The sequence below is a fragment of the Giraffa tippelskirchi genome, chromosome 4, assembly GCF_054371585.1.
Source record: "Giraffa tippelskirchi isolate mGirTip1 chromosome 4, T2T-mGirTip1v1.2.pri, whole genome shotgun sequence".
NCBI lineage: Eukaryota > Metazoa > Chordata > Mammalia > Artiodactyla > Giraffidae > Giraffa > Giraffa tippelskirchi.
In genome coordinates this window covers 43,747,838-43,773,024 of record NC_137278.1, presented here as the reverse complement: position 1 = coordinate 43,773,024, position 25,187 = coordinate 43,747,838, and the positions used below count along the sequence as shown (strand labels likewise).

The 25,187-nt window shown below is 36.9% G+C and overlaps 1 protein-coding gene across 43 annotated transcripts in view; it reads left to right on the top strand.

Moving 5' to 3' along the window:
• EHBP1 (EH domain binding protein 1) overlaps positions 1-25,187 on the top strand; it is a 392,290-nt gene that overhangs the window by 84,964 nt on the left and 282,139 nt on the right. For 42 of the 43 annotated variants that reach the window (XR_014081759.1, XR_014081760.1, XR_014081758.1 and 39 more), the window contains 3 exons: positions 5,221-5,278; positions 15,333-15,428; positions 21,304-21,357. Coding sequence is in view for 29 of the 43 variants with exons in the window: in XM_081588411.1 (XP_081444537.1) it covers positions 5,221-5,278; positions 15,333-15,428; positions 21,304-21,357 (208 nt within the window). In the remaining 14 variants the exon portion in view is untranslated. Of the gene's footprint in view, positions 1-4,514; positions 4,569-5,220; positions 5,279-15,332; positions 15,429-21,303; positions 21,358-25,187 lie in introns of those variants that run through there. The other variant, XM_081588436.1, reaches the window with a different exon arrangement.

Below are 25,187 nucleotides of genomic sequence, written 5' to 3'. Positions count from 1 at the left end.
CTCAGTCTTGTCCAACTCCTTGAGACCCCATGGACTGCAGCACGCCAGGCTTCCCTGTCCATCACCAACTCCCGGAGCCTACTCAAACTCATGTCCGTTGCATCAGTGATGCCATTCAACCGATTCATCCTCTGTCGTCCCCTTCTCATCCTGCCTCCAATCTTTCTCAGCATCATGGTCTTTTCCAAAGAGTTGGTTCTTCACATCAGGTGGCCAAAGTATTGGAGTTTCAGCTTCAGCATCAGTCCTTCCCAATGAATATTCAGGGTTGATTTCCTTTAGGATTGACTGGTTTGATCTCCTTCCTGTCCAGGGGACTCTCAAGAGACTTCCGGCACCCCAATTTGAAAGCATCAGTTCTTTGGCACTCAGCCTTTTTTGTGGTCCAACTCTCACATCTGTACATGACTACTGGAAAAACCATAGCTTTGACTATATGGACCTTTGCTGGCAAAGTGATGTCTCTGCTTTTTAATATGCTGTCTAGGTTCACTATAGCTTTTCTTCCAAGAAGCAAACATCTTTTAATTTCCTGGCTGTAGTGATTGTCCACAGTGATTTTGGAGCCCAAGAGAATAGATTGTCACTGTTTCTATTTTTTCCTCTATTTGCCATAAAGTGATGGGACCGATGCTGTGAGCTTAGTTTTTTAAATGTTGAGTTTTAAGCCAGCTTTTTCTCTCTTCCCTTTCACCCTCATCAAGAAGCTCTTTAATTCCTGCCATTAGAGTGATATCATCTGCTTATAATTTTGAATTACTGGAGTGTGTAACCATTCCCTTCTCCAGGGGATCTTCCGAACCCAGAAATCGAACCTTCGTCTCCTGCATTGCAGGCAGGTTCTTTACCATCTGAGCCACCAGGGAAGCCCATAATACAGTTCAGTTCAGTTCAGTTGCTCAGTTGTGTCCGACTCTTTGTGACCCCATGAACCGCAGCACACCAGGCCTCCCTGTCCATCACCAACTCCTGGAGTTTACCCAAACCCATGTCCATTGAGTTGGTGATGCTATCCCACCATCTCATCCTCTGTCATCCCCTTCCCCTCCTGCCCTCAATCCTTCCCAGCATTAGGGTCTTTTCAAATGAGTCAGCTCTTCGCATGAGGTGGCCAAAGTATTGGAGTTTCAGCTTCAACATCAGTCCTACCAATGAACACACAGAACTGATCTCCTTTAGGATGGACTGGTTGGGTCTCCTTGCAGTCCAAGGGACTCTCAAGAGTCTTCTCCAACACCGCAGTTCAAAAGCATCAATTCTTTGGTGCTCAGCTTTCTTTATGGTCCAACTCTCACATCCATACATGACCACTGGAAAAACCATAGCCTTGACTAGACGGACCTTTGTTGACAAAGTAATGTCTCTGCTTTTCAATATGCTGTCTAGGTTGGTCATAACTTTCCTTCCAAGGAGAAAGTGTCTTTTAATTTCATGGCTGCAATCACCATCTGCAGTGATTTTGGAGCCCAGAAAAATAAAGTCAGCCACTGTTTCCCCATCTATTTTCCATAAAGTGATGGGACCATATGCCATGATCTTAGTTTTCTGAATGTTGAGCTTTAAGCCAACTTTTTCACTCTCCTCTTTCACTTTCATCAAGAGGCTCTTTAGTTCTTCTTCACTTTCTGCCATAAGGATGGTGTCATCTGCATATCTGAGGTTACTGATATTTCTCCCGGCAATCTTGATTCCAGCTTGTGCTTCCTCCAGCCCAGAGTTTCTCATGATGTACTCTACAGATAAGCTAAATAAGCAAGGTGACAATATACAGTCTTGACATACACCTTTTCCTATTTGGAACCAGTCTGTTGTTCCATGTCCAGTTCTAACTGTTGCTTCCTGACCTGCATACAGGTTTCTCAAGAGGCAGGTCAGGTGGTCTGGTATTCCCATCTCTTTCAGAATTTTCCACAGTTTATTGTGATCCACACAGTCAAAGGCTTTGACGTAGTCAATAAAGCAGAAATAGATGTTTTTCTGGAACTCTCTTGCTTTTTCGATGATCCAGCGGATGTTGGCAATTTGATCTCTGGTTCCTCTGCCTTTTCTAAATCCAGCTTGAATATCTGGAAGTTCACGGTTCACGTATTGCTGAAGCCTGGCTTGGAGAATTTTAAGCATTACTTTACTAGCATGTGAGATGAGTGCAATTGTGCGGTAGTTTGAGCATTCTTTGGCATTGCCTTTCTTTGGGATTGGAACGAAAACTGACCTTTTCCAGTCCTGTGGCCACTGCTGAGTTTTCCAAATTTGCTGACATATTGAGTGCAGCACTTTTATAGCATCATTTTTTAGTGTTCAAAATAGCTCAACTGGAATTCCATCACCTCTACTAGCTTTGTTCGTAGTGATTCTTTCTAAGGCCCACTTGACTTCACGTTCTAGAATGTCTGGCTCTAGGTGAGTGATCACACCATCGTGATTATCTGGGTTGTGAAGATCTTATTTGTACAGTTCTTCTGTGTATTCTTGCCACTTCTTCTTAATATCTTCTGCTTCTGTTAGGTCCCTACCGTTTCTGTCCTTTATTGAGCCCATCTTTGCATGAAATAATACAGGGCATATTGCATATTAAAATAGAGGTGTTTAGAGTGTTAATGGAAATACAGGTAGAGGAAGCAATTAACTTTGCCTGAGGTTTAGGATATGGGTTAAAGTGGGAATAAAATGAGAAACAGTCATGTTTTCATAGAGAAAGTGATGAATTAAGCATGTATCAGATAGAAAAGGAGAGAAAAGAGGAGGTTAAAGAAAAAAAGGTTGTAACATGTGGAGATGGGAAGAGATTGAATAAATGTTTGGGGATTGGTTGGAAAGCAAGATGCCTTTGAGGTATTTGTAGGTTTTGCAGCTGGAAAATCAGAGTCGGGTGATGAGGTGCCTTATAAACCACAGTCAGGAATATGGATACTCTTGCATGCTGTGATGTCGAAGGGTCAATTATATACAGGGACTAAGTAGATCATCAGACTTTATTTTTTTTGGCTCCAAAATCACTGCTGATGGTGATTGCAGCCATGAAATTAAAAGACGCTTACTCCTTGGAAGAAAGGTTATGGCCATCCTAGATAGCATATTTAAAAGCAGAGACATTACTTTGCCAACAAAAGTCCGTCTAGTCAAGGCTATGGTTTTTCCAGTGGTCATGTATGGATGTGAGAGTTGGACGGTGAAGAAAGCTGAGCGCCGAAGAGTTGATGCTTTTGGACTGTGGTGTTGGAGAAGACTGTTGAGAGTCCCTTGGACTGCAAGGAGATCCAATCAATCCATCCTAAAAGAGATCAATCCTAGGTGTTCATTGGAAGGTCTGATGTTGAAGCTGAAACTCCAATACTTTGGGCACCTCATGCGAAGGGTTGATTCATTGGAAAAGGCCCTAATGCTGGGTAGGATTGGGGGCGGGAGGAGAAGGGGATGACAGAGGATGAGATGGTTGGATGGCATCACCGACTCGATGGACATGGGTTTGGGTAGACTCTGGGAGTTGGTGATGGACAGAGAGGCCTGGCGTGCTGCAATTCATGGGGTCGCAAAGAGTCGGACACGACTGAGCGACTGAACTGAACTGAAGTAGATCATCTGAAGAATGAAGCTGGTCAGGTGCAAAGAAGTTGATAGTGTGGAGGCTTTAGTAATCTGGATAGCATGGAACTTGTTTGAAGACATTTAAGTAGAAATTTTTAAAAATATTTATTTAGGCTGAGCTAGGTCTTCATTGTGGCATGCATGTGGGTTCTAGTTCCCCCACCAGGGACTGAACCTGAGCCCCTTGCATTGGGAGCATGGAGTCTTACCCACTGGACCACCAGGGAAGTTCCAAGAAATGTTTTCTAAAGTTTAATTTAAGCTTAAAATAAGGGAATCCTATTTAGGTCAAATCTGTCAAATTCAACTTTCAAATGCCAGTTTGTCGTACCTTCAGTATAAGAGTCCTGTTAGAATAGTAAAAAAAAGAATCAGTAAGACTTTTGTAGCAATTTTAAAGTAGTATTGCAGAAGTATAATTAAAAGTTGAGTTTGGGCGTGAGATGTGGAGATAAGAACGTAGTGGAAAGATTAGCGTAGTAATCTTGGTAAAGTGTTCCAGCAAGCCACCAATGCTTTCAAACAAGGTAGCTTACACTGTTTGGCTACTCAGTCCCTTTACTGTTAAGCTGCCAGCATTGATCCATACCCTCTGCTCAGCTCTATTATCATGTTGCTCTATGCCCCCATCACCCATGTCCATGTCTTTGTCCTATTCTGTTTCTCTCTGTGTTAAACACGGTTTTGTTTCTCCGTTGGTTCATATCCTTAGGTGAACACTCTGATGTTTCATAGAAACTTCTTCTATTTCATCTGTAATTTAGAACTTCTGCATCTGGTTGCTGCTCCCAGCATCTCAGGTTGGAAAGACCTATATTCCAGTCTTGTTTCTTCCAGAGCTTTTGATGAGTTTTTTTTTTAACTTTTCCAGAATATGGTTGTGGTGGTTTAGTCACTCAGTCACGTCCAACTCTTTGAGACCCCATGGACTCTAGCCCGCCAGGCTTCTCTGTCTGTGGGATTTCTCAGGCAAGCATACTGGAGTGAGTTGCCATTTCCTTCTCTGGCGGATCTTCCCAACGATGAAACCCACATCTCCTGCATTGTAGGCAGTCTCTTGCATTGCAGGCAGATTCTTTACTATTGTGCCGCTAGGTAAACCCAGTGTACCCTGGGCTTCTTGCCAGAATGTACTTGCCTATTTTTCAGTATTGTATTATTTTCATGAAGATAGTTGAGATGATTGATTATAAAAAGGTTTTGAAAATCATAAGCATTGTAAGATACAGATATGCAAAAGTAGTGTAAACCACAGAGTTAAATTATTTTGGAAACATTATTTTTATGCTTATTTTCTCTAAATTAAAGTGGTAAAATGTTGGAAATATAGTTTTAGATGAGAGATATGTATGTGCTTTTCTTTTTAAAATAGTATAAGTATTTTATTTTACTTGGTTTGTCCCAATGAATTTACTTGGTAAAGTATTTTTAAAAAACATGTGGATGAAATATTAGTCATTTAAATTAGATCATATCTATATTCTGCATCTACTATATTTGAATAATTTATAGAGCTTTATTAGTGTAACCACTCCATGTAATCTAAAGCAGGTGACATTTTTGTTCTTTTCAAGGTACTAAAACTAAATTTTATTGATTTAAGATAAATTTTACTTAATCTTTCCTGTTTGGCAGGCAACCAGATAAACTGGTGGTAGTTTGGACAAGAAGAAGCCGAAGGAAGTCTTCCAAGGTTTGTCTGTTTTCTAAACTTCTTTCCCAAATGTTGAATGTAACTTTTGGTCAAATTATTAAGCTTCTCTGGCCCCAGTGAAGAATATTTTTAAATATTTTTTGATATTTTGGGTTATTCTTATAATCTGCTTTACTAAAATGATTGATTAGGTACTGTATGTAATCTTGGTATTATAGTTCTAAACAGGAGCCAGATACCTGAGTTTTGATTTTGGATTTGGTGGCCTTAAATAACATAATAATTATTTAACTTCTCTGTGCTAGGATATCATGAACTAATGAGTAAATAAAGATCACTTAAAAATTATATCTAGAATTACTTTATTCAGATTCTAAGAAGATGGAGTTAGGGCACACATAATAAATGATGAGTTATCTGAGTCCATTTGCTAGGTTACAGAAGAGAAGGAGTTGGATTTTTCAGAGGTTTTAATCTTTTGTTCTTATGGCTTTGTGGGGGAGTGGAACAGAATTTTTAAATGTTCAATAACAATTTTAGATATTTTTAAAATTCCAGTCTACAGATAAGTAAGATTGAGCATGTGTTTATAGGCACACAATAATTACAAGCGTGCTTATTGAATGTTGGTTTTGCTGTAAGTGGATTTATGTAAAGAAAAAATTCATTTATTTTACCTGAAATTAAATTTTAATTAAATTTCAGAATTAAAAAATTTGTGAATACTGGTAGTTAATTTTTTTCTTTGCTGAGTATTATTCCATCATGTGACTGTATTGCAGTTTGATTATACATCTGTTGATGAAAGTATGGCTTGTTTCCAGTGAGTATTCTGAATATTCACTATTGTGACTAAATTTCTTTTAAACATTACTGTACAAGTATTTTGGGAGACAAATATTTTCTCTTGCACAGATAACTAGGAGTAGAATCACTGGCCAATAGGGTAGGTACATTTTTAACTTTCAGCATACCCCACCAGCGGTAGAGGAAAGGTCCAGTTGCTTCACCTAGTGAATAGCATCTTCTCCAAAGCATTACGTATGTAGTTTGGAGACAGGGTATTTGGGCTTTGTAATATTTTCTTCTCTATTTACATATAAGAAAGGATTCTGAAAATAGACTTAGGGTCTTCTATCAGCTTTTCTGAGTGGGTCTTAAGCTTTTATGGAAAGGAACAATGTTAGGTCATCCAGTAACTATGATAGTGGAATCTGTCTATAACTGTAAACATTAGACCCTAAATGTTTTTAGTTTTCAACAGAAAGTGATTTCCCTCTTGTAGTAACTAGATACTAACTGTTTTCTTAAAACATAATGAAACATAATGAAATGCTTTAGATTAAAAGTCAATTCAGAATATTCATAGTTGAAATTAAGTAAACTTTCAATTTAATTGCATTTTCAAAGTCAGATAACTTTTAGGTCCAGATTCTTTTTTACATCGTATTAAATATTGATGTGTTTAATAGTGTTAAACACTATTTTAACATTATTTAACATTACGTATATATTATTAACATAATATATAAACAAATATTGATGTGTTTAATTGATGTATTAAATAGTGCTGCACTCGATATGCCAGCAAATTTGGAAAACTCAGCAGTGGCCACAGGACTGGAAAAGGTCAGTTTTCGTTCCAATCCCAAAGAAAGGCAATGCCAAAGAATGCTCAAACTACCGCACAGTTGCACTCATCTCACATGCTAGTAAAGTAATGCTCAAAATTCTCCAAGCCAGGCTTCAGCAATACGTGAACCGTGAACTTCCAGATGTTCAAGCTGGTTTTAGAAAAGGCAGAGGAACCAGAGATCAAATTGCCAATATCCGCTGGATCATCGAAAAAGCAAGAGAGTTCCAGAAAAACATCTATTTCTGCTTTATTGACTATGCCAAAGCCTTTAACTGTGTGGATCACAATAAACTGTGGAAAATTCTGAAAGAGATGGGAATACCAGACCATCTGACCTGTCTCTTGAGAAACCTGTATGCCGGTCAGGAAGCAACAGTTAGAACGGGACATGGAACAACAGACTGGTTCCAAATAGGAAAAGGAGTACGTCAAGGCTGTATATTGTCACCCTGCTTATTTAACTTCTATGCAGAGTACATCATGAGAAACGCTGGGCTGGAGGAAACACAAGCTGGAATCAAGATTGCCCGGAGAAATATCAATAACCTCAGATATGCAGATGACACCACCCTTATGGCAGAAAGTGAAGAAGAACTAAAGAGCCTCTTGATGAAGGTGAAGGAGGAGAGTGAAAAAGTTGGCTTAAAGCTCAACATTCAGAAAACTAAGATCATGGCATCTGGTCCCATCACTCCATGGGAAATAGATGGGGAAACAGTGGAAACAGTGTCAGACTTTACTTTTTTGGGCTCCAGATTCACTGCTGATGGTGACTGCAGCCATGAAATTAAAAGACGCTTACTCCTTGGAAGGAAGGTTATGGCCAACCTAGATAGCATGTTTAAAAGCAGAGACATTACTTTGCCAACAAAAGTCCGTCTAGTCAAGGCTATGGTTTTTCCAGTGGTCATGTATGGATGTGAGAGTTGGACGGTGAAGAAAGCTGAGCGCCGCAGAATTGATGCTTTTGAACTGTGGTGTTGGAGAAGACTGTTGAGAGTCCCTTGGACTGCAAGGAGATCCAATCAATCCATCCTAAAAGAGATCAATCCTGGGTGTTCACTGGAAGGTCTGATGTTGAAGCTGAAACTCCAATACTTTGGCCACCTCATGCAAAGGGTTGACTCACTGGAAAAGACCCTAATGCTGGGTAGGATTGGGGGCAGGAGGAGAAGGGGACGACAGAGGATGAGATGGTTGGATGGCATCACCGACTCGACGAACATGGATTTGGGTAGACTCCGGGAGTTGGTGATGGACAGAGAGGCCTGGCGTGCTGCAATTCATGGGGTCGCAGAGAGTCGGACACGACTGAGGACTGAACTGAACTGAACTGAAGTATTGATTGACTCTAAATGGTGAAATGGAAACATATGAGGTACAGGTTGATTTTTCTCAGAATACAATATTTTCCAGAAGGAACTGTTTCTTACTGAACTTATTTTCCAGTTGTGATGCTTCTAATATTTCAGATCCCTTCTGGATATTTTAGAATCATTGTATATTTCTCTTGAAACATTATAGATGTACTTTTGAAAAGTTATGAGAACTCAGAATGTATTAAGCTTATTATTGTTGTTATTTAGTCACTCTAGTGATGTCCAGCTCTTTGGGACCCCATGGACTGTAGCCCCACAGGTTCCTCTTTCCATGGGATTTCCCAGGCAAGAGTACTAGAGTGATTTGCCATTTCCTTCTCCAGGGGATCTTCCTGACCCAGGGATCAAACTCGAGTCTCCTGCATTGCAGGTGGATTCTTACCACTGAGCCATCAGGGAAGCCCATATACTATAATAAGCTTACAGGATTCCCTGATAGTTCAGTGGTAAAGAATCTGCCTGAAATTTACATAATATATTCATGTATGTGTGAAATGCTGTTTTATACATTGTATACAACAGCTGAATAAGGATGTAAAAACCAGTTCCAGAAGCTATAAAAGAAATGATTATGATATTATGTGAAAATTAAGTAAATTACTTTTCAAAAAAACTTTGAGGAGCTTGAGATCCATGGTATTTTGGAATTCTTAAAAAAAAAAAGCTAGCTTGTCCCCAGCTATTGTTTTTTAAAATTAACTATCAGTTATATTAAATCCAAAGAGTAGAACCATTGTTTTCATCTGAAACACCCTTATGTTTCTGTCATTTTTCCTTTGAAATACACATTATTTGCTGCTACGTCCCATTGAAATCACTTACAGGGAAAATAGATCTCTGCAACCATTGGGCAGAAAATAGTCTGGTTTTTACTTTTAGCTTTGTTTCTGAAAAGAGTTTGAACTACACAGTAATTCATTCTCTTTGGTCTTGTGTATAACTTACTATTTATCTTGCCTGTTTCTGAATATATCTACTTTTTAAAAATTATTTTATTGAAGTATGGTTGGTTATCTACCTTTTTTATATTGGTGGATTGCAACTTATAACTGATACCCAGATAACAGATTAGACTGTAAAATAAGGCACATTGCCTTATTTGATTTAAAGTTTAGTTCTCACTGTTTTGCTCACTTTCTTTGGATACATGTCTATTTTTGTAATTAAATATAAAAATAACCCATTGCAGAATCATTTTTTATTGAGAAAATAATCATAAAATAATTAGCATGAGTAATTATCACAATAGGTAGTTTTCCTACCCCTTATCTTCAAGTCATGACATTTATAGCAAAGATATTTTCAGGCAGCAGTTGAGTTGTATATGTAAATTATTTTTCAGTATAGTGTTGGACAAAGGAAGCAAGAAAATTGTAATAGACAAGAAAAGTTATGGCAGAGTAGTCTGTTGCCTTAAACCTAGTTTTCAAACTAGGAATTTAAAGTCACAAAGAGATGGGAGAATTCCAAAGGGAAAGAAGAGCTTGAAAGTCCTCACCAGCTTTTGGATGGTATTACCACTTCTAGTTTCTTGCTATAAGCTGTGTTTTTGTTGTTGTTGTTGTTTTAAACTTTTTATTTTGTATTGAAGTATGGCTGATGAACAACATTATGATAGTTTCAAGTGGACAGCAAAGGGACTCAGTCATACATATACATGTATCCATTCTCTCCCAAACTCCCCTCCCATCAAGACTGCCACATAACATTGAACAGAGTTCCCTGTGCTGTATATAACAAGTCCTTGTTGGCTATCCATTTTTAATATAGCAGTGTGCTCCTGTATAGCCTGTAACAATATGCTGTGGTATCATGAAGGGATGGGTGTAGCGGTAGATCTTTGACTAAGACCATGATGTGGACAGCTCTAAGACAGCTTTACATGTGACATCCTAAACGTATGGGAAGATGAAGTTTTATAAATTGAAAATCATCAATTTAAAAACTAAATGACAGTTATATATATTCAGTGAAATATTTCAGAAGTAACAAGTGAATATTTATTCTGTATTTAGTTCCATATTAGGTTCAGGTCTTTCATATAAGGTATGATATGAAATAATTTGAAAATAAGACATCTTATAGAGTTAGTACTCAAAATTTATAAATGTTACCTTTCCCTAGGTCTGCCTTTGCTAAAGGATCTCTGATATGATTAAAAGGTGAAACAATTTATATGAGTGGAACTGAATATGGCTTCATCCTTTCTACCATTAACTGTACTAGGATGCTGGCAAATGATTAAATAACCTGCCTTTCTGGACTATATTAAGGAACTAAATAGCTGTATGTGTTTTATACTGAATTATTTTCTAGGGAAATCCTTTCTATTACTCTGATTAAAAACTGATCAGGATTCCTGTAGTGCCTGATGATTGCCAACATGAGGTACTTTTTAAAAATAAAATTCCTAAGAACCTAAATTACTGTCTCTGTGGATCTGTACAATTACGTGTTTAGTACCACAGCTATTTTTAGTTGCCTGTATTAGACTTTTCACTCTTTTTCTAATATATAATAATTAGCTGACATTTTGAAGCTGACATTGTCAGATACTAAGCTGGACTAATTGATATTGTTATTGTGTCCTAACATAGCTAGTTTGTACAGTCACTAAAAAGACCAGAAAGCCAGAGGCTCTGACTTAGGTGAACTTTCTCTCTCACTGGGGAGAGTTGCTAGACAGAATTGTGCCATACCGGCAGCTTGGAAACTAGCACCCCTCTATCTCTTTGTATTTAAAAAAAGAAAAAAGATTTTAGTTTGTTAAGCAGATATAAGTTTTCTTTGTTCAGCAGTCTAATTACCATTTCCTGATCCTAGACTGAGAATTGAAAGAGGTCATTTAGAGGACCAGCATTAGGTAATTACCTAATATCACTGTCTTCTAATTCTGCCCAGTTACTTGTTGGTCTCCACATTCCCTGCTCTTCACACTTTTAATCTCTGTTTCATGCATATAAATGTTAAGACTTTAGGAATTGAAGACTATTTTCTTGACTACTGTGTGAATCAGAAATAGAGCTGGCTGTGATGTTGGTTGGGTGAAGAACCCTGAACTTGAAAATCATGGAGCTGTTTCTCCTATAGATTATTATTATGGATTCAGGCAAGCCATTTACTCTTTATTGCTTCAGTTTCATTATCTGGACCTGATTAGATCTCCTAAGGATATTTTCAGGTCTAAAATTCTTTGATGGTACTTTTTAAGATTCAAAATTGTTTAAATACTATCTTTTCTACTGTATGGATGTGAGAGTTGGACGGTGAAGAAAGCTGAGCGCCGAAGAACTGATGCTTTTGAATTGTGGTGTTGGAGAAGACTCTTGAGAGTCCCTTGGACTGCAAAAAGATCCAACCAGTCCATCCTAAAGGAGATCAGTCCTGGGTGTTCATTGAAAGGACTGATGTTGAAGCTGAAACTCCAGTACTTTGGTCACCTCATGCGAAGAGTTGACTCATTGGAAAAGACCCTAATGCTGGGAAGGTTTGGGGGCAGGAGGAGAAGGGGACGACAGAGGATGAGATGGTTGGATGGCATCACCAACTCAATGGACATGGGTTTGGGTAAACTCCGGGAGTTGGTGATGGACAGGGAGGCCTGGCGTGCTGCGATTCATAGGGTCGCAAAGAGTCGGACACGACTGAGCGACTGAACTGAACTGAACTGAACTGAATAAGAAAAATTCAATTATTATAGTCTTTTTCAATGTATGGGGAGACTATAAAAATATAATTATGGGAAGTTTGAAGAGACTAGAGAACAGAGAAATAGCTTGATCTATCGTTAGAGTACATGAGAATTACAGTTGTCAGAAATCTTCAGAATTAAGTAGGTAGACTATACAGAGAGGAGTTCTAATTAGAGATTATCTAAGATGGTAGCAATTTACTTTTCAAAATTCATATTGTTTACTCTGTGAGTTGTGTTCTAGGACTGTCAACAGGCATAGAAATAAGGCAGGAGAATAGATGAATCTCTGGAGATGTTTTTTAATCAACAAAACTCTATTCTTTACCATTGGCTGTGGTGTGCTAGGTCTCTATTTTTTATTGAAGTATAGTTGACTTACAGTATTCTGCTGGTGGTTTAACCAACAAGATATGATAAGATTTACATGGACATAAGTTTCTGTGATCTTGATCACTTCTCAGTTCCACTTCCTGGATTCAAATCCAATTTCTGCCACTTACTTGCTGTGTGGTCTTGGTCAAGTCTGTGTCTCAGTGTCCTCAGACATCCTCTCAGTGTCCTCAGATGTGTTAAATCTGTTCCCTGACATGTGCCTGCACTCATGTACTCTAACTTCTTTTCTGTTATTACGGAAGAATGATCTGTGCTCTCAGCACAAGCCAATCTGTCTCCTTTCGTACTGTTAAAGACATTACACTAGCAATTATTTCTCTTCTGCATCATTAAAATTTCCCTTTCAACTGAGTGTTTCCTATCACCCTAAAAATATTCTCTCTTACTTAAAAAATTCTGGTCTGACGATATTTCTCGTACTAGCATTAACCTATTTCTCTCTTTCTCTTTCAGCAAAATAGCCCAGAGAAGTTGAATGTGCTTGCTAGCTTCAGTTTCTTTCTTCCTATTCTTTCTTGAACCCATGCTGATCCAGTCAGGTGTTTATCCTCACTAGTCCACTGAAATGGCTCTTGTGAAGTCAGTAATGGCTTCGGCTTTGTTAAATCCAGGGGTTATTTTTCAGACCTCATCCTCTTGACCTGTCGCCAAGATTTGGCACAGATAATTGTTTGTGTCTCCTTAAAATATTTTCTCCACTAGACTTTCAGAATAACCACTTGCCTCTGGTTTTCCTTCTACTTACTGACCTTTCTTTACTGATTCCTCCTCATTTCCTGAATCTGTTGTGCTCCAAAGTTCAGTTCTTGAATCTTTATTCTCTCCCTTTCTCTTTCTTTCCCTTCCTCCCTCCTGTCACTCCCTTGGGATTACATCCACCCTTAAATTTTAAGTATCACCTGTATGCAGATGATTTCCAAATTTATAACTGTAGGCATGTATATCCAGCTGCCTAAACAGCTACACTTGAATATCTAATAGGCACCTTAGATTTAATGTGTATAAAATCAAATTCCTAATCTGATTTTCCAAACCCGATCCTTCTGCAGTTTTATCTTGAATCTGTTAAGAGCAATTCCTGTTTTGTACTTGCTCAAGGGCAAAAGACATATAGTCATCCTTGGCTACTTTCTTCCATATAGTCAGACAGAAAATCTTATTGATTCTGTCTTGAAAATAAAAAAAAATTTATGGAATCTGATCACTTCATACCACTTTTATACCACCTTAAGCCAAGTCACCATCAGCTCTCCTTGGGATTATTGCATAGCCTCTTTATTGTCTCCCTGTTTCCTCTCTTACATCTGGTTGTTGTTGTTCAGTCACTCAGTCGTATCCAACTCTTTGTGACCCCATGGACTGCAGCACGCCAGGCTTCCCTGTCCTTCACTGTTTTTCCTGGAGTTTGCTCAAACACCTGGAGTCTAAATAGATTTGCTAGAGCTAAAAAAAAACATAACTTGGATCATCATTCTTCTGTTAAAATCCTCCAGTGGCTTCTCATCTCTCTCAAATTACAAGCCAGAACCTTTGGATGGCCTGGCAGAACCTTGTATGACTGGGCCCTCCATGATTTCCCTAGTCTTGTCTTCTGCTGCTCTTCTCTTTAACTACTCTGCCCCAGCCACATTGGGCTTCTTGTTATCTAACTGCCTCAGCACCTTTCCAGTTGCTGGTCCATCTCCCTAGAAAACTCTTCCCATGTTTAAATTATCTGATTCACCTCCTTTATGGTCTGCCCTTGTCACCTTCTCAAGGCTACTTTTCTCTGATTTTTTGTTGTTGTTTAGTCGCTCAAGCTGTGTCCAACTCTTTGCGAGCCCATGACTGCAGCATGCCAGGCTTTCGTGTACTTCATTGTCTCCTGGAGTTTGCTCAGACTCATGGAGTCGATGATGCCATCCAATATCTTATCCGCTGTCAACCCCTTCTCCTCCTGCTCTCAATCTTTCTCAGCATTGAGGTCTTTTCCAGTGAGTCGGCTATTTGCATCATGTGGCCAAAATATTAGAGCTTCAGGTTCAGCATCAGTCCTTCCAATAAATATTCAGGGTTGATTTCCTTTAGGATTGACTAGTTTGCTCTCCATGCTGTCCAAGGGACTCTCAAGAGTATTCTCCAGCACCACAGTTCGAAGGCATCAATTCTTCGGCGCTCAGCCTTTTTTTATTGTCCAGCTTTCATATCCGTACATGACTACTGGAAAAACCTTAGCTTTGACTAAATGGACCTTTGTAGGCAAAGTAATGTCTCTGCTTTTTAAAACGCTGTCTAGGCTTGTCATTGCTTTTCTTTCAAGCAACAGCATCTTTTTATTTCATGGCTGCAGTCACCGTCCACAGTGATTTTGGAGTCCAGGAAAATAAAGTTTGTCACTACTTCCATTGTTCCCCATCTATTTGAATTTGCCTTTAACTTCTGAGATCACAAAATAATTTTTAAAATATTTCTCCTAGTAAGATTTTTCTTAAATTTGAAATAGCTTTTGAAAATATGAGGCACCTCATTTTTCTATCTTCGTGTGTGTGTGTGTGTGTGTGTGTGTGTGTGTGTGTGTGTGTGTAGGAGAGGGTCAATGTTTGTTTACAGATAGTAATCTGTAGCTTACATGTGATATAACTGTCATAAGTAAGTGTTAGTTGCTCAGTTGTGTTCAACTATTTGCAACCCTATGTACTGTAGCCCGCCAGGCTCCTCTATCCCATGGAATTCTCCAGGCAAGAATACTGCAGTAGGTTGCCATTTCCTCTAGGAGATCTTGCTGACCAAGGGATTGAACCCAGGTCTCCTGCACTGCAGGCAGATTCTTTATCATCTGAGCCACCAACTGTCATGGCCCAAGTTTGATGCTTGAAAAGTTCTATTTGACTAATCATTTTTGTTTTAGGGAGACAGATCTAATGGATAGTTAAATAGGGTCAATATATCTTTGGAAATTATTAATATTGCATTTTCTGTACTTCAAGTTGAAGACTTTTTTTTTTTTGGTAGGCTCATAGCTGGCAGCCTGGAATAAAAAATCCATACCGTGGTGTTGTCGTATGGCCTGTTCCTGAAAACATTGAAATCACTGTGACACTTTTTAAGGTAAGTTCCATTTTTATAGGTTATAGGATTTACTGAGCAATCATTGTTATAAATGATGAAATATTTCAGTATTCACTGTTCTATACACTTGAGTCCTTAATGAGCAGTAAGGACCTTAATATGTGTTATTTTTAGAGATGTAGCAATTTATAACAATGCAAGGTGTTTCATGGTATATAAAAGTCCAAATAATTTGAGAGTCTTTTTGAACTTATTCCAGTTAAGATCAACTGAAACACTTCTTTTACTGCTTCCTACATTCTACCCACAGGAAAATTTAAAGTGCTTTTTCTGTGAAAAGCTGAGGTTTATGGAATTCTTGTCCTGAGTCTCATTTTTTAGCCTTGTTTGACTAAAAACAAGATGTGTTTTAAAATTGATATATGATATTTTATTGATGTTAATGTAGGAAGGTAAATTTAAAATGGATTTTTGATAAATATTTTATTGCTATTGATAGCTTATAAATACTGTAGCTTAAAATAAAAATTCTGGTAATAAATTCAAAGTCCAGATCCAAAAAACATAGCTGTTCATATATCTTACTGACTTGTATATATATATGTTTTTTCTTGAATGTCTTCTCTATTTTTTAACGTTCTAAAATAGTCCTCACACATATGAAAACTAAGCACTAGAATAATTACTTTCCTAACCAATTTCTTAACCTGCTCAAAAAAAAATGGTGGGGACAAATATGTCTCAGCTTCAGCCTTCTTGAAAGTGGTGGATAGGAAACAAATGCTTTGTTTCTTCTTCGAATCATTCCAATCGTGTTGACTTTACTTTTGCAAAAGGATAGAATGAAGGAGGACATCTTATTGAGCACAATTGAGTAACATAAACGTGTGAAAATCCACTAAATACTATAGGATATGACATCTAAGTAGAGCAAAGTTATATGGCTTCGAGTGTGAAATCACTGTGTAAAAAAGTACTTTTGATTTTGTATTTCAATATATTAATTGATGTGCTCTGGAACTAATGAAGAGATTGATAGAACAAAGCAGTATAATGAATGTTAATGTACTAACCCATGAATGGGACACTACTTTTAAATGCTCTGTGTTTCATAGATATTCTATTTTATGAAAGATTCTTAACACTTTATGTGTGTTTTACAGTTGCGATACTATTGTTATTGACATTATAACATCACATTGATTATGCATATCATTTGTACCCTGTTGGCCCAGGGAGAAATAAGGCATGAGGTTGTGGCTGCTCTTCCTGTTTTTTCAGGAAAGATCAGAATCATCCTATTACCCTTCAGTCAGCTGTCGTAAAAGCCTGTTATTAACCCCCCACCCCTCCCCATCCGTACCTCTTCTGTGTATGTTAGTCACACAGTCGTGTCCAACTCTTTGTGAGCCCCTGGACTGTGGCCCACCAGGCTCCTCTGTCCATGAAATTCTCCAGGCAAGAATAATAGAGTGGGTTGCCATTTCTTCCTCCAGGGGATCTTCCTGACTCAGGGCTTGAACCCAGGTCTCCCGCATTGCAGGCAGATTCTTTACTTTTTGAGCTACCTGGGAAGCTCCTACCTCTCCTACTAAAGTGATATAGTAAGCTTGGTAGTTAACAATACCTTTAGAGTACTATTTCATTTGATTCTCAAAGTAACCCTGAAGTTCTAGAATTGTTTCCATTGTACTGATAAGGAAACTAAGACTAAAGAAGAAGGTAACTTGCCCCATCACACTGTGATTTAGCCCTGGGGTGTGGTTGTTCTGTGTTTGGTTTTGGGTTTGTTTTACATCGCATGGCCTATTCTGTAATAAAAACCACTCTGAATATAGATTACCATGGCAGAATCTATGGCATGCTTGAGGAAAACTTTTAAGTAATCTTCTGTGTTTTGATTTAGTCTGTTTTTATTGTTAAAGCAAATGAATGGACATAGTTACACAACTTTTATAAAAATGATGATAGATAACAAGGGATTAGAAGAGAGCTGGTAAATGGCTGACAGCTATGTGTTTGGGCAAAGGATATGCACTAACTAAGTGATTTTGAGTTGAAAGTGGCTGTTGAAATGTAGTACTTGGAGGATTAGGAAGTAAGTAGTTTTCAAGTACTAATGAGAATGTTCAGCAAATCCTATCACTGAACTTTTATGTCTTTTAAATGTTAGTCTATAGAGAAATAAACTCAAATATTTCCTCCTTCCCAGTTTGCTGTATTACACATTTCTCTTCAGGGAATATCTTTAAATATCTTTATCTTCCTGGCTCCATATCTTCCCAGAGTTGTAATAGAAGAACCAAAAAGTAAAACAAAACAAAATAGCTTTTCATTCTCTCCTATTAATTTTTGATTCTTGTTTTTGAACAGCATTTTAAAATTTTCAAGTGGAAGGCTTTTTCATATTTCCCCCTTTATTTTACTTATATTAAAGTCTCACAATTTACTTAATCCTGAAATTTGCAAAATAGGAAAGAACTGCTCATATTCACAAAGGTGTGTTCATAGATAAAGTGCTTTTTAAAAAAGTTTTCAAGAAGTTTCACTTTTCTGTGACTTAACCAGAAATTAATTTCTTTAGCCTGCACGCTTGATTTTGAATGTTGAATTAGCTTGAAAATAGCTATTTCTGGTAAATGGAAAAAAAGCCTTTTAAGGTTTTGAAAAGGGAAATGGCTCTTTAAGTTGTTTTACTTTTTCTCTTTAGTTCAATGGTAATAAAAGAGACGCTAGAGGATAGAGAGCAGGATGTAAAGAAGACTTAATTGATTCAAGGTGGAAGCAACTTTCATTACTAATGTTTTTGTTTAGTCAATAACATAATTAATGAATTTTGTAGATATACCATTTTAAAGTAACTTGAAAATGAACATTATTGTTGCTCCTTTACATCTTTTTAGTGACTTTGCCTTATCAGATGTGACCCTTGACCCCATTAAAATTATTCTGTTGTGGGTAATGTTTCATCTGTGTTTCTAAAAAATGTTTTATCAACTTTGAGAATTAATGTATATCATATATAAGGTGCAATTCAATATTTGTTAAGTTTCAAGGCATATATTCATTAATTCATTAATCAAGTATTCTTGAGAAACTACCGTGTTCCAGGTACTTTTGTAGGTCCCTGGGAACACAGAGATAAAACTAAACTAACAACATGGCTAAAAGTCAGACAGACCTAGAATTGGCACATAATTTTAACACTTATTTGTGAGAAGTTACATCTTTTAGGTCTCAGTTTTCTGTTCTTTTAACTAGGAATAAAAATGATACCTATTTCATAAATAGTTGTGATGATTAAAACCCTTAATACAATGACTGAGGCAGAGTGTGTGCTTTGCAAATATTTCGTATTATCACTAATACCACTACTATTGGAGCTTCTCTGGTGGGTTAGACGGTAAAGAATCTGCTCGCAATGCAGGAGACCTGGGTTCAGTCCCTGGATTGGGAAGATCCTCTGGAGGTGGAAATGGTAACCCACTCCAGTCTTCTTGCCTGGAGAATTTCATGGACAGAGGAGCCTGGCGGGCTATAGTCCATGGGGTCACAAACAGTTGAACATGACTGAGCAACACACACACACACACACACACACACACACACACACACACACACACACACACACCATGGGGTCACAAACAGTTGAACATGACTGAGCAACACACACACACACACACACACACACACACACACACACACACACACACACACACACACACACACACACACACACACACTGCTATTAATTGTAAAAGCACTCGAGCTTTTACACTTTTGCACTCGAGCTAGGCTGCATTCTTCAACAGTGGTACGGGTGGGGGGCAAGCAGGAAGGGTAGTAATATATCTTTTTCCTAAGCATTGTGTCACACTATTACTTGGTCTCTAAAGTAGCACTGTTTGGTTCCTAAATCTCTCATGAAAAAAATCCTTTAACCTTTAATTACAGTAGTCATTCTCCATAAACCTCCACAAACCTGGGCAGGGCCAGGCTGGGGAAATAAGTAGCAAGTAGAGTTCTCTACCTCTTTTTCCTTTCTAACCTTTCCTGTCTGCCCCTGCCCACCACCACCAAATAAACTCCCTTTGGCAGGTCTTTATACTATCTGTGTGGATTTACACTGTGTGGATTTGTCATAGTTGCCTTAAGACAGCTTAGAATCAGTTAGTCACCATACTTTTAAGGTAGAAAAATAAACAAAAATGAAGTAACGAAGCAGTTTGAAATTTATCCCATAGGTGGTAGGGATCATTAAAAAACTCTTAGTTGGTACTTACATGGTCAGAACTGTGGTTTAGGAGAATTAATCTGTGTACAAGATTAATTGGAGAGCAGAGAGACTGAGAGTGCTGCAGTTACTTTTATCTTGAAATAGCCTAGGCACAAAGTGATGAGGACCCAAATTCAGCTGTGGCAGTAGAAACTGAAGGTTAATAATAGACTATAGTGGAATCAGTCATGAATAAGGAGCTTCCCTATGAGAAGCATGTGGTCCATGAGACACAGTAGGGGAATAGCATCTATTTGCACATACTCTCACTCTCAGTACCTCCATCCCTCCCCCACCTCTAAAACATGAAGTTGAACTTGAATAAGTTAAATGCACTTATGATACTACCCCACTGCTTTTCCTTTTGTGGCTTAAAATCTGTTGCCTTTCGCCTTTACTTATTCTAGTGTCTGTGGAAATCCTATACAATCCCACCTAGTCTAAATGCTTCCTCACTCGTAAAGCTTTTCCTGTTCCTTCCTCTAAGAAATGTATTGTCTTCTAATCTCTAGTAAAACCATGTATTTCATTCATCATCTATGTATTTAGATTAGTTGTGTTTGTCTTTGAAAGCAAGGACAACTATGTTTGAATCCATTTAATGCCTCTGTAATTCCTTGTATAATAAGTAGCCAATAAATATTTGTCAAATACTTGGTTAAAGTGTGACTCATTTAGAAAAAAGCTGCATTTGGTTGTAGGATCTGTTACTCTTTCTCAGGCCTCTGGTGATGGAGGGCAGATGGGGGTATCAACGTCAGATTTGTCATTTTGTGTAGGTTATGAAGATCTTTGCAGTACTTTGAAATTCCAGATGTTTATAATATGTAACCTCTCACCAAGAAAACCTTGCCTCAAGTAATACTTTGAGTTCAAAATACTTAGAGGTATAAAAATAAGGATATCAATATCTTAGTAAATAAGCCTAATGGACTACGGTCCATGGGGTCACAGAGTCAGACATGACTGAGTGACTGAACACTGCACAAAAAGTGCTTCTTAATAGTTCACTCACTAAGTTATCTGTCCCTGGGTTTCTTTTTTAAATTAATTTTTATTGGGGTATAGATTATTTGCAATGTTGTGTTAATTTCTGCTGTTCAGCAAAGTGAATCGGTCATACTACACGTGAAGAATTCAATTCCTATATAGACCATTACAGAGTATTGAGTAGAGCTTGTGCTTATTAGTTGTCTATTTTATATATAGTAGTGTGTGTATGTCAATCTCAATCTCCCAATTTATCCCTTCCCTCTTTTTCTCCTTGGTAACCATAAGTTTGTTTTCTACATCTTTGACTCTGTTGCTGTTTTGTAAATAGGTTCATTTGTACCACTTTTTTAGATTCCATGTGTAAACTCTGTCATAAAATATTTTTATGGTTTCCTTTTGTCTTGTTTTATGCAGTGATGGAAAATAATGATATGTATTATTAACCTAAGTAAGATAGAGAATTTCTTAATAAAAATAATGTTTTAAATTTAGATAAATTATGAAAGTTTCTTAAAAGCAGGCCATTCTGCCCCTCCCTTTTTTAAAAGTTAGTAAAAGCTAAAATCAAGGCAGTTTGTATTTTCCTAACTGAATTGACTGGATTAAAAAAATGTATTTCAACTTTACATTTTGCTTTTGTTACAGGATCCTCATGCAGAGGAATTTGAAGATAAAGAGTGGACATTTGTCATAGAAAATGTAAGCTAATTGTAAATTCTGTCACCTTTCATATTTTTAACTATATACATTACTAAGGGGCATTTTGATGGTAGAAGAAATGTTGCCTTATTAAAAAATTAGTGATTTGTAGCTTTTAGAATTTTTTAAGTGAAATAATAACCAGTAGCAGAATTATTTGTGAACATTGAGTCAGCCAAAAATTTCCTTCAGGTTTTTCTGTAAGATGTCATGGAAAAACCCAGGTGAACTTTTTGGCCAATCCAATATTTTTGTTAAAAACATAAAAGTAAAACTACTCATCGATACTGAATGATGTATATGCTGTATGTATTCTGTTGGGAGTTTGAGGGAAGGATCATGTCTTATTCATCTTCTTATCTATTTAGCATATGACATGGTGCTTCCCACATAACATAAATGTTCTTTTAAACATTTGTTGAATGAAATTATGAATGATTTTAGAAATATTTGAAAATAAAGTGTATGCTTTAACTCTTTGGGTTGAGGGGTTCTCAAGTAGTACTTTAATAATCATTTTCAATTAGTTTGCATTTTATGATGGAGTCCCAGGTGACTTGCAGGAAGATAGTAGTTGTTTAATGAATGTTGATTGAATGGAGATTAGGGAAGACAGGCAATGAAACTATATGTGGGTTCTGAAGTCTGAGAGACAGATTGCAAGCCCTAGATCTTCCACTTATAAGCTCTGTGATTGTGGTAAGTTTCTTAACTTCTCAGGAATCAATTTATAGGGTTGTGATGATTAAATAATTTCAATGAATATTAATTTTTATCATTGTTATTGGCATCATTATCATAATCATTATTACAGTTCTAAAATATATTTGTAACAGTTTTATAACATGCTTTATAAAACAGCATGTTCTTCCTTTCTGTGAGTGATTTTGTTTTATATTTTAGTGGTAAGAGGAATCTTACACTTTTTCAAACAGTAGCTGGGCCATTTTTAGACATAAAGATCTGGGGAGCTTGGGAGGGAGATCATGTCCAGATACAGTGGAAGGAGTTCTGGTGGCTGGATGTAAAGCTAGTGTCATTGTGTTAAAGGTTCGCACGTGTTAACAGTACTGATTTTTCTGTAGTGATAGTTTTGAACACTGTACTTGGAGTAGCATTGAGATTTTGAAAACAAACTAACTTACATTTCTTGAAATTGGTTACAGCCTCAAAAATCTAGCTTTCATTGAGTTAAAATCTTCTCCCCAGTGGATGGTTTTAACGGTTTTCAATATTTATGGCTCTGTTACATAGCTCTGTTAACTTGATGTACTAAAGAATTAGCCTGTTAATTTTGGGTTGTAACTAATGGTAGATGTATGTAAACAATAACTTTATATATGTTTAGAAAGGTGTTCTTATTATACATCTGATTAATCTTAGAGGCACAGCAGTTCTAAATTCTGAGAAATAAGATTATAAACTGTTACTGAAAGATAAAAGTTTTAAAAAAAGCTATATGCCACAGATTAGGTTTGGATGCAAAGTACATTCAAATCTATAGAATTTTAGGAAAATTGTTTTAAGTTCTGTGTTACATATTTTATAAAAATATTTTAAAAGTCAATAGAGAAATACTGGGCTTCCTTGGTAGCTCAGCTGGTGAAGAACCTGCCTGCAATGCAGGAGACCCCAGTTCAATTCATGTGTTGGGAAGATCCCCAGGAGAAGGGATAGGCTACCCACAGTATTCTTGGGCTTCCCTGGTGGTTCAGATGGTAAAGAATCTGCCTGTAATGCAGGCGATCTAGGTTCAATCCCTGGGTTGGGAAGATCCCCTGGAGGAGGGCTTGGCAACCCACTCCAGTATTCTTGCCTGGAGAATCCCTGTGGGCAGAGGAGCCTAGCAGGCTACAATCCCTGGGATCACAGAGAGCTGGACATGACTGAGTGACTAAGCACAGCACAGAAAAATACTAAAATTAAGACAGTGAGATTTAAACAAATCATGAGATAAAGAGTTATATTTTGAATCATCCTTTCCATATTGGAGTATATGTTTCTCAAGTTGAAGAGTATGTTTATATCCTTTTTATGAAAAATATATATAAGCTCAGAAGCTTATTTAGCTGATTTGCCTGTTTATTGCTAAAGTGACTGAAGAGGGGATGGCCATAGTAGGAAAATGGAAAATAAAATACATTAGCATTTCTCCTCTCCTAGTGTTTATTGCTAAATTAGATTCACAAAAATCTAATAAAAAATAATATAGGTGACTTTTAACTATTATTCGTATTGTTTAAAAACTTTATAAAACCAACATTTTAATTGAACTGTTTACTAGAGATTAAGTTTTCCTGTGTCATCAGAAAATTTTGGAGACCTTACTCTGAGTTGTGTTGCGGAGAGAACACTGCATTTGTGGAAATTCCCAGGCATCATTATGCTTTTTAATAGATGAAAGATGTTCTGACTTCTTGTCCTTCTGCCTCCTTATTTGAAAAAAAATGCATTTTTCTTTCTCCCATGTCCTAGTGTAGAGAAGACATGAACTTTGGATTGGTTACAATTGTGAATAAATCCTAATGTGCCTTCAAAGCTGGTTACCTTGAGATTATTTTCCAGGGCTTAATTTCTTCATCTATAAAATGAAAGGTTTCTACTAAATCATTTCATAGGGATTTTCTAGGCCGATAACTTTGTTTCCATCAATAGGAATATTTTTTATAAACTTTTTTGAATATTATCTCTTTATAGATCAAATTTTTTGTTTTCAAGTTCATGGGGAATGAAATATTTAAAAGTTATCTAGCATGTCGTTTTGGAATCAGTTAATAGCTCCCTAATCTATATCTTTCTTTAAAAGTCAATATTGGCATATATATTCAGTATTTTCTGTATATTTTTATTTCTGGAATGAATGGGAGTATTACTGCAAGTTTCCTATTCTGAACTTTTTCAGCACAACAGTTCTTTCCCTCTACTCTTGTTGCTATAATAGTCATTTCCTATGCCAGATTAGAAAGAAAGAAAGAAAATTGAATTGTGGTTTCAACTCCCTTTTATGTAGAGGAAGATAGTAACTTTTCTAGTAGAAACTGAATTTCTCAGCTGTGGTTGTTAAAAAAACAAAAACCACCATATTTAAAGAGATGGTCAAAATCTAGGGGAATCTAGGTGCTGAAGAGCTAATCTAAAGTAAAGTAAAATTATTCAGAATGTGGGAGGAACACACAATTAATTCCTCAGTTATTAATCATAGTGACAGCAATAATAATGATGACTGCTAGGAACCTAGTGCAAGAAATAACAAATAGTTTCATTTGGTCCTTATTAGATGAATTTATGATTTTTTCATTGTTGACTTTTACCTGTTTTTACAGCAGTTTTTTTTTTTAAAGAGACAGTTATGGGATTTGACCTATTTGACTAGCATAATGTATATTTTTTAAGAGTTTAAACAGAAAAAGATAAATATTAAATGTATCCATTATTTACTTACATAGGTTAAAGTTACCAGACTTCTTAAGTATGGTGAAATTGTTTTACTCTTAATTCATGGGAAAAAGCATGAATGTTGTGACTAAACTCTTTAAAATTCATCAACTTAATGGAGAACAAAACTAATTTACATACTTTAAATTAAGACAGCCATCATAAGTAGTGAACTATTTAATGTGAAAGAATGAGTTTATATAATTAAACCTAAAACAAAACAAAAGAAAGTGGTATATTCTCACCTGGAAGATAGACTAGAATTGGGCATGTGTGTTATGTTCTGAAAAAACCTAGGTCAGCTTTCTGAGGTGCTAACAGGGCTTTTGCTTGGCAAAGTAAATTTAATAGGGGAGAAGTTCTATTCCATTTATTTCTGTATCCACTGTAATTTT